The sequence below is a fragment of the Capsicum annuum genome, unplaced genomic scaffold (genome assembly GCF_002878395.1).
Source record: "Capsicum annuum cultivar UCD-10X-F1 unplaced genomic scaffold, UCD10Xv1.1 ctg3585, whole genome shotgun sequence".
Lineage (NCBI taxonomy): Eukaryota > Viridiplantae > Streptophyta > Magnoliopsida > Solanales > Solanaceae > Capsicum > Capsicum annuum.
The window spans coordinates 39559-50761 of record NW_025842793.1 but is presented as its reverse complement, the minus strand read 5'-3'; the positions used below and the strand labels follow the sequence as shown (position 1 = coordinate 50761).

Below are 11203 nucleotides of genomic sequence, written 5' to 3'. Positions count from 1 at the left end.
AGTTGAGCATTTTAAGGTATAGCACCTTACCCCTGATATGGAAAGCTAAAAAGTTCTTCAATACAGAGTCCGAGAAAAGACTAGCACTTATGGCTGATGAACTTCACAAATTCCTGGGTAATATTATTGCTAAAGAAAGGAAAGATTTGTCGCGGAGGAGGACTTGGAGGACAAGGACATATTTGCAAGAATAGTGAGAAGGGCACAGGGTGAACAACTAGACAAAACATTTCTTGTTAATACAGTTGTTAGCTAAGTCCTGGCCAGACAAGACACAATGTGTTCAGCTTTAACATGGTTTTTTTGGTCAGTCTCGACTAACCAGAATGTAGAAAAAGAAATTGTGAGAGAAATTAAATAGAACGGTGGACGTCTGAGGGACATGGTTTACACACATGCCTCCATATATAAGAGCATGAGAATTTTCCCGCCCATTCCACTAGATTCAAAAGAAGCAGTAGAAGACGATGTTTGACCTGATGGAACAAAAGTGAAAAAGGGGACGAGCATAATCTACCACATATTTGCTATGGGTAGGTCACGAGATTTGTGGGGATCAGATTGGGCTGATTTTTGTCCTGAGAGATGGTTGGAGAGAAGAAAAAGTGACACATCAAATGGTGATGACTGGAATTTCATCGCGAGAGACCCTTTCACATATCCGGTGTTTCAAGCAGGGCTAAGGACTTGTTTAGGAAAATAAATTGCGATCGTGCTGATGAAGATGGTGGTTGCCACCATTCTAAAGCGCTTTTGAGTCACTCCGGGTTAGGATATTTTCTCTTCAGATTATAATTCAATTGTTGTATCAAGGATAAAAAATGGTTTTCCATTAAGAATCATAGAGCGTCATTAAGCATAGTTATGTTACTATTTTTCACGACCCAAATGGTCATGATTGGCACCCACACTAATCTTCCCGTGAGAGAACCATCTAAATCAAACTATTACCCAGTCACTTAGTCAATATTAAGATGATATTTTATAAAATCAACATTGTAATAATAATAATCCAGAACTAATCATTAATTATGAGAAAATTCAACAAACTCATTACTAAAATTACCAAGACCCGAAATTCATCATACAAGAACTACTACCGAAAATCATATCTAAAGAGATATCCAAAATATAGTAAATAAGGAATGTTTTATTGCCCGAAAGATGGACAATAACAAATAAGATGACCCTTGGCAGTATTCGGGCAATAACAAATAAGATGACCCTTGGCAGCCTGAAGATGGAGTGCTCACCCTCGGATCAAGATCTGCTATCAAACTCTAGAGATGAGGTCGTGTCTGAGCCTCTGGAACACTTTCTGCACTAAACAAAAGAAGAGTACAGGGTAGCATCAGTACAAACCACTATGTACTGGTAGGTATCATAGGCCAACTCAGCTTAATAATATGTACACAACATAAATCAAATAACAAGTATATAGGCTTCATCACATAGCAAATACTCAATGAATCAACAATATAGCAATAACAGGTCAAACAGTGCTCCCAAACAAGTCACATAACTATCAAGAGTAGAAACCACACTGTAAACATCCACAGAATCAACACAATTATGTACACACATGCTATGAGACTTATTTTTGCCCAAATAGTCATGACCTGCAGGGAACAATCTATGTTCATATACCGTACCGATGTGGTACCCGATCCAACATATACATATCCGTATCAGCGTGGTACCCGATCCAATATATACATATTTGTACTAGCGTGGTACTCGATCCAACATATACATATCCATATCAGCGTGGTACCTAATCCAACATAAATATATCCATACCGGTGTGGTACCCGATCCAACATATACTTATCTGTACCGACGTGGTACCCGATCCAACATATACATATCCGTATCGGTGTGGTACCCAATCCAACATAAATATATCGGTACTGGCATGGTATCCAATCCAACATATATATCTGTACCGGTGTGGTACCCAATCCAACATATACAAGTATTATCAATATCAGTTTACACAACCTCACAGCATATAACACAATGTACCGAGTTTACAAGTACACTTAAATTCATAAGACAATTCCATCAAGTAAATTTTCAGTAAACATTTATACACGCATCCACAATCCAAACATCAACAATTTCAAGCATGTACGAATACCAATCAACAAGTATCAAATTTAGGAGCGTACACACAATTAAATCGAGTATAAACTCTAATTAAACCGCAACCTACCTTAACCAACGAATTTAAATGTAGTTAGTCCGCAAGCTTTTTTTCCTTCCTCAAAGTTTTGGAATCTGTTTCAACATATAATTCCCATATGGATACGAATCTAAAAACACCCATTTTATAAATTTTTACTTTAATTTTTGTTTTTTATCTAAAGCCAAAGTTTTCTATAATAAAAGAGACTATAATTAGTGGCTAAGAGTTATTAAGATCATAATTACTGGGATTATCAAATCCTAAATCATCTAACCTTCATGTTGTTCATCTTTGGAAGGCCCTGAATAGCCAATATCGCAAAGTGATTAGAAAAAGAACAAAATTAATATATTATACTTAATTAATCATAAGAAAAGCTAACAGAAAGCTTCCAGGAAACTTATTTGCACATTTTACTGTCACTTTCAATTTATTCCCATTCACCTTCACACCATCCTTATTACCATTTTGGCGTACCATGATTACCGTATACACCTTCTCATCATAATACTATTATTATCCATCCATCAATCATAATTTTTACCTCACAAAAACATAAATTGATCATCCCTCGTCACTGTCAAGACTTTACTCACCCTTCATTCGTTATATATAAGAAACTATAACAATAGGAACAACTTCACAAAAATAAGAAAGAAATCGTATACTAACCTGAAAGTGTTGATCCTTCTAGAGCCGTGAATGGGGAAAGAAAATATGCTAACCATCGTATTCCCCTAGCCCCAACTTTCTGATGGTATTAATATTATCATCTATCATCTATTCCCAAACCCTTTCCACTTAAATTAATTCTTGTATTGGCCACCTAAGTAGGTAAATTGTCACTTTAGCCCATTAAATCACTAATCAAATTAATTATCTTAAATATACCCAACTAGTGACTTAACTTACTTCGGGACACCTCAAGAATCGATACTATCTATCTCCGTAAGTCATAAATCACATATGCAAACTAAGCAGAGCGCAAAATAGAGAAGATGAGAAAATTCCACAAACGACCGAGAGGGTCATTACACTATTACACACTAGTCTGCATCAATAAAGACTTTTTAGCAGCAATAAATATACACTTTAACAAAGAGTACTAAAGTTTTTACCGGATTAGTTAATTATCATTGGAATAGGGACATTCACAATGAATTCTAAAATGTAATTGTCACTAATAAAATAAAGTTTTACTCAATTAAGCCATCGCCATTAACTAATTGCTGCTAAATATCTTTTTTGATACAGTGTTCTTCCTTTAACAAGAAACTAATTTGAAGGGAATCAAATCCTCCACTAAAGGATAGTTTGTGCGCCCTGTATCAACCAGTGCAACTATCCAACCTTTGTGAATAAGGGTGCTAATCAAAATATATATCTCATATTTATTATGTATTCTAATTTTTAGACACGTGCATTGCATGTGTGTTCTATGTAAATTTATATAAACTCGTTAGAACGATAACAATTCTATGAAAATATGAGTGTAATGAATAATAAGATACGATAATTACAAATAAATCTTAATAAGTGTGACAACAAACACTTAAAAGATGGATTGAAGAGAATTTTATTATTTTATGAAGTGTACATACAATATTATTCGGTAAAAATGTTTCTAATGAGTGTATTTAATCCATGAAATAAGTTGCTATATCTAATTAATAAACCAAATAGATTGTTTATTACAAGAACGTTTTTATTACAAACTACATATACCAAAATTTCAAATCTTTCAAATTTCTTGACTTTGAAGTTCACACCCACTAATACTAAAGAGTAAGTGCAGCGGATGGGACTGCTCCACCCTTAACTAGAGGTCAAGGGTTCGACCCTGAGCATGGAGAAAACTCTGTTGGGAGCGCTACCCCCGAATGGGGCCCTACCCAGCGCGAATCCGAATTAGTCGGGCTCCACTACGGACATCGGACACCAGATGGGAAACCGAAAAAATATATTAGAGACTACATCTTTAATATATAAGGATATCTTTCATTATATTTTAAGATGGATAATCATACGTTAATATCTTTATGAGAATTTTATTATTTTATGAGGTATACATACAATATTATTAACGATGTTTCTAATGAATGTGTTTAATCTATGAAATAAATAGTTTCATATAATTAATAATCTAAATTGATTGTTTATTACAAGAACATTTTTATTGTCAAACTACTGATACCAAAACCTCAAATCCTTCAAATTTCTGATTTTGAAGTTCACATTCACTAATGCTAATGAGTAAATATACTAGAGACTACATCTTTAATGTATAAGGATATTTCTGTATTGTATTTTGGAAAAATCTTTTTGGCCACAATTTGGCCACAATAGAAAAAGTTAGGTTCACACTATAAATTAGTTAACCTTTTGACATTTTTACCTTGTGTGGGAATTTATTTGAGAAGAGACTCACAAGGCTCTGTAAGTCTTTTCACAATTGTGGCCAAAAAATTATTATTTTGCTATTTTATCACATAAAAGTATTCCATATTTAAAATTTATCACACATAATTTATTTTTGCAAAATTTACAACAAAATGAGTATATCAGGATAGAAAAATAATTAAATTATATTTTTGTAAATATTATTCATAGTACGTTAAAAATAGAAAAACAAATATGACAGCGTGTATTTCTAAAAGTTGTGTGTTACCCTAAGTAGCAAACCACTAATGGATGTTTCGAATATTATCACAGATGTAATTTATTTTGAAGTGACAACATATTTTTGATATGAAATATTAAATTCATGCAACATTTACTTTTTAATTAACTTGTTTAAAGTTGAATGATTGCTAAATGACAAAAAAAAAAAAACTCAATGTTGAATTTACGTGATAAATTTTAAAATTAAATAAATTTTATGTAAACAAAAATTTAAAATTATATGACATTTTAGAATTAAATGACTTTTATATAATAAAAGGTAATTTTTATGTATTAAAATTAAAATTAAATGACCAATGATGACTTGTTTAAAAAATTTATTTTAATAAACTATGATTTGTATATAATGAAGTTTGTTTTTAAATTTAATTATTTAAAAAATAAAAAGACAAGATAGAAGATTAAAGGGGAAGTAACAAAATTAAAAAAAAAAAAAAGAAGAAGAAGATTAAAGGGGAGAAAACGTAAAAAAAAATAGAAAAAGCACGGGAGAAAAAGAGAAAAGGGTGAAGGTGTCTCATATTTCAAGTCATGCCCCACTCACATAATGGTAAATGTGTCCCATTAATAGCTTTACGGGATGCAAAATGGTAAATGGAGACGGAAGAGCTTTAAATGACTCAATTGTTATCATATTAATTATTAATCCCTGTCATTGTAATAGTTGATTTGGTATACTTTATTTTGAGTTTTCATGCTTGATTTGATTTGGTGTACTTTATTTTAGTTGGGAGTTTATTAAAAATAATTTTCTACCTCCTTAAAATAGGGGTAAGGCAACGTACAAACAATCTTCTCCACACATTACTCGTAAGATTACATTGAGTATATTGTATATTTATTAATGCACTAGTTCTGAGCATGTGCATTGCACATGTATTCCATACTAATTTATGTAAAGTAGTTATTGCAATATAGATACATTCTCTAAATCACTACTTATGAGCAAATGCAAATATAACTGCGTACATTACACACTCTATTATGAATATGAAAAGAAATATTCAAACGGTTTTCATTATGCAATTCTTATAATATTTCAAGTATTCAACTGGACAATAGTTCTTTTATTAATATGTTTGTTTAATTGATGGCCTGATAGCAAAATTTTTCACATCTTAAATTATCTGCCTTCTTTCTAAGATATTGTAGCCTCCACCTTACAGCCACATACATATCAAGAAGTTGTCCTCGAATGAAAGGAAAAAATTTATTTTGTATGAGATGTGTCATGTCATACTTGTATGAGGAATTTATTATTTGACATTTGAAATTTGTGGGATCAACTTTCATTACTTTGTCATATTCTTTTCTCCATAACCATCTCCCTCTTCACCTTTTTATTTTAATTCATGTTCTCACATTTTTTTATTTTTCGAAAACTCCACTCAATTTTTTTCCTTTCGTTGAATTCTTATATTCTCTTTCAACGGCTTTCATAGAAGTTAATTTTGAATTTTTATTTTATTAATTTACAGAACTTTTTTTTGTGTATATTAATTAATATAATTTAAAATTTATAATATGCACTGAAGAATTGCACTATGTCACCATATTTACATACTCATTCCATCTCAAGAGAAAATTTAGAGTTAGCGTTGTGTTTGATCATGAATGTACCTTGGAGTTATTTTTGAATTTTTGTGAGAAAAGTAAGTAGGAATTTGACCATAAATATTGTTCACAATATTTTGTAATGCATTTTCACTTTATTTCGAAATACCTATTTGGCCATGAAAATCAAAAATATATTTCAAAATACGTTTTCATAATTTTTGTTTTTTTGAAAAAAAATTGAATTCAAGCTTTTCTATCACTTTATAAAAAAAGTACATCCAAAATCTAAAATATTTTAAAAAATACTATGACCAAACACAATTTCAACTTCAAAAATACCAAATAATTAAAGTGAATAAATTTTTGGTTTTCATGGTCAAACGAGTCCTAAGAGTGAAAAAGGGTTACTTGTTTGCACTTTTCTAAATACAACTCTAAATTGTATTTGACATTCTCATGGTTAAACTGATGAACTCAAAGGAAGAATAAGTTCAGTTATAGCAGTATGAGAAAGATACAATTTGAAGAGAAAAATGAACAACTACTTTATTCACTCTGTTGATGATTCTTTAAATAAGAAATTGCAAATTAGAAAGACATGTAATCCCACTAAACCACAAACTGATTGCACTAACCAAACTCTCTTAAACTTTAGGAACACTATCTGCTACTCTAAAGACTAGGAAAACAGCAACGTACTTAAAAAAATAATGCAGGCTAACAACTAAAGCTAAAAAATAGCTTACTGCAGACTTGGTCAAATTTAAACAAGACTGATGTTGCACAACTTTAACACCCCTTCTCAACATCAGCTTCCTATCTTAACCATGCCTAGCTTCTAGCAAAACATGCCCAACTTGTTTTAGTATGCTCTAAAGGAATCTCTCCTTGCAAGAATTTTCCCCTGATAAAGTGGTAATGTATCTCCACATGCTTAGTCTTTGCGTGAAACACTGGATTTTCAGCCAAGCAAATTACTAATTAATTATCACAGTACAAAGGTACTGCATAGTCCACCGATTGTTGTAAGGCCTTCATCAATTATATGAGCCATGTACTTTCTTGAGCTGCAACTGCTACTATCCGATATTCCGCTTTTGTTGTTGATAAAGGCACAGTTGGCTGCCTTTTGCTGCACCATGAGACCGCTCCTGACACAAGCATAAATACATATCCAGTAGTTGAGCGTCGAGTATTTTGATCTCCTGCATAGTCAGCATCACAATAACCACATAACTTGCAATCTTCACCTTTCTTATACAAAATACCATAGTCACGTGTACTTTTCACATATCTCAAGATTCGACGAACTCCTTCCAAATGAGACAAGGAGATATTGGCCATAATACTCTAATGATTATCCTATTGGCCATATTGATGATGATATTTATTTATACTCGATAGAAATCTGGAGGATGGCTATAATAGTGGTGATATTGATGACGAACATTATGATGCTATATGTCCGGCAAGGTCAGAGGATTATTATGATGATATATACCCGATAAAGCTAAAGGATGATTATGATGATGTATGCTCGGCAAGGCCGAAGGATGATTATGATGATATATATCCCGCAAATCCGAAAGATGATTACAATGATATATGCCCGAGAAGACCAGAGGATGACTATGATGATATATGTATCTGCCCGACAAGACTAGAAGATGATTATAATGATATTATAATGCCATGGATTACATATTGAACGAATAATGTCTTCATTCTAAAGTCCTTGGATAAAACTTTACTGATCACTTCATTAATTTTGTTAGCATTTGTAATATTCTTCGTACTTAATTTTTTTCATTGATTTTAAACCTTAACTTTGAATTTGCGTAAGAAGATGTGGGATGCTGAATGAAAATTTTCTATTATGAGTTGCTCTTTACTAAAGGTCTTCATTGTATAAGATCAAATTCACCCAATATTATACTCCTTTCCTTCATATTTACTTGTCATGGACTTAGCATGCCTATTAAAAAACAATAATTGAAATGATTATTTTTACTATGTCATGAACTTATTAATTAATAGAATAAGAAAAATTTAAGAAGTACCAATTTCTTTTTAAATTTTAAGTACATAATAAAAATGTAATCAACGATTTTATAAAGATTTGACTTTAAAAATAATAAAAAAATTAAATCTAGAAAAAAATATAATTGTACCACAAATATGATTCAAATTGATGCGTCTCTCTTAGCCTCTGACGGCAAGGGAAAGACGTACTGCATGATAGATGCAAAAGTGATGATTCATCAACCACTTGAAACTTCTAGTAGTAAAATAATATGTGCTTAAACTAAAATATATGTTTATATTTACATTATTATATTAAAGCGTGAAGGATCTTTGAAAAATACTTTGAACTTTTTTACACTTTATTAAAAATTTTCGCAATAGATAAAATTATTTAATTTTAAATAATCAAATGTGACATGTGCGAGGCACGTGCGGTTAAACTAGTTATTTAAAAGAAGTGAATGGTTCAAAGATCAAGAGAAGTGTTGACTCTCTATTTTTTTTTTTTCATTTTTGTCCTCCCTTTTAATCAAATCCAACCTGCATAATCCGCCCAACCCATTCAAGTTCGATTTGATTATCAACCCGTCCATTTATCATTTCAATCCATTTCAACTCAACCCGTTTCAACCTTTTAAAAATTGGATTGTATTGTAAATAAGTTATTTGTGGATGTTCACATAATACTCATACTTCACATACTACACCTATTACACATAGTATTGTAGAGTGTGGAGAAGACATATCTTTTGTAAATGTATTTTCACATACTACACTTTTTACACCTACTCTTGCCTATAAAAGGCATGGTATGTTACATTGTTAAACACACCAAGAAGAAGAAGAAACAAAGTCTTTTCTTATACAAATCTCTCTCCTCTCCTCTTTCGTTTTAACATATTTCAGAATATTTATTTACAACACGTTATCAACACAAGATCTCTTATAAGGTACATATTTATTATGTAACTATTTGTTTCCAGACTCTACACACACACAAATATAAATTGCTAAAGTAAACAACCTTTTGATAATAATCTATTAACAATATATGATTCTATTTAAATTTATTTGAGATGGTTATCTTATTTTGAAAATATCATTATATCTAACTTATTAATCTTTTTATGATAGTTTCACTATGTCAAATTTATCAAAACTTGAGTTTGTAGCACTGGACATTATCGAAAAGAATTATTTATCATGGGTCCTAGATGCTGAAATTCACCTTGACGCTAGAGGTCTTGGGGATACTATCAAACAAGAAAATAACGCATCTTGTCAAGATAAGGTGAAAGCCATGATTTTTCTTCATCATCACCTCCACGAATGATTAAAAATGAATATTTAATTGTGAAAGATCCACTCGAATTGTGGACCAACTTGAAGAATCGATATCACCACCTAAAAGTGACGGAGTTACCAAAAACTAAATATGACTGGATACACCTTCGATTTTAAGATTTTAAAACTGTGGTTGAGTATAATTCTGCTATTCATAAAGTAAGTTCAATATTAAGATTATGCGGAGAAACCATCACTGATGAGGACTAGAGAAAACTTTTTCCACTTTCATGCTTCTAATGTATTGCTAAAACAACAATATCGTGAAAAGGGATTTAATACATATTCAGAATTGATTTCATGCCTACTTGTGGCAGAGAAGAATAATACTTTGTTAATGAAAAATCATGAAGCTCGTCCCACTGGATCTGCTCCATTTCCTGAAGAGAATGTTGTAGCAGCTCATGATCAGCCTAAAATAAAAAAAATTATTATCGCGATCGTGGTCGAGTCCATGGTCGTGGACGTGGACGAGGACGTGACAGAGGACAAAATAATTATCGTCATAATGGTGGAAATAAACAAGAGAATAATAAAGGTTCTCAAAATAATCCTTCAAAGGGTAAAGTTAATATTTGTCACCGATATGGTATGAAAGGTCATTGGGCACGTGTTTGTCGTATGCCTGATCATTTTGTCAAACTTTATCAAGCTTCCCTTAAAAGAAAAGAAAATCACGTAGCAGTACACTTGACCTTTTGAGGTGATGGTGATGAAGTCGCTCCATCAAATACATATGATGATGTAGAGGCAAATCTTGCTTACACTGATGATGACATTAAGGGCCTCTCAGATATTACCATTTGAAAGGTGAAGATTTCTATGAGGACATTGATTGAAGAACTGATCACCTTAATTGAGAATAAATTATAAAGAAGATTATTATTTTCTTTTGTTTGCAATTATATTTTTTTGTTTTATTAAAGTACCATGTATTTCTAATTTCTACATTTCTTATTTTAGTTTTTCAAATTTCTTATAATATATATTTTTTTTATTTGAAGAATATGGAAATTCCCCAATCATCAATTGGATCCAAAATAATTTACGATGATATATGTCTTATAGATAGTGCTACCACACATACTATTCTAAAAGATAAGAAATATTTCTCTTATTTGGTGATGAAAGAAGCCAATATTAATACTATATGTGGTAGTACAAGATTAATTAAAGGCTCCAAAAAAGCTAACTTATTACTTCCTAGAGAAAAAAATTTGATGATTGATGAAGCATTATATTATAGTAAGTCTCAAAGAAACTTATTAAGTTTCAAAGACATTCGCCAAAATGGCTATCATATTGAGACTACAAATGATGGAAAAATTAAATATCTCTATATTACTACAATAATGTCGAGTAATAAATATATACTTGAAAAATTACCCGCTCTTTCTTCCAGCTTAT

The 11203-nt window shown here is 31.4% G+C and overlaps 1 protein-coding gene across 1 annotated transcript in view; it reads left to right on the top strand.

The window, feature by feature from the left end:
- LOC124891463 (cytochrome P450 94A2-like) overlaps positions 1 to 256 on the top strand; it is a 10408-nt gene extending 10152 nt beyond the window's left edge. Inside the window, exon 3 of the mRNA XM_047403199.1 lies at positions 136 to 256. Coding sequence (XP_047259155.1) covers positions 136 to 256 — 121 coding nt within the window. The remainder of the gene's footprint in view (positions 1 to 135) is intronic.
- Positions 257 to 11203: the final 10947 nt, after the last annotated feature.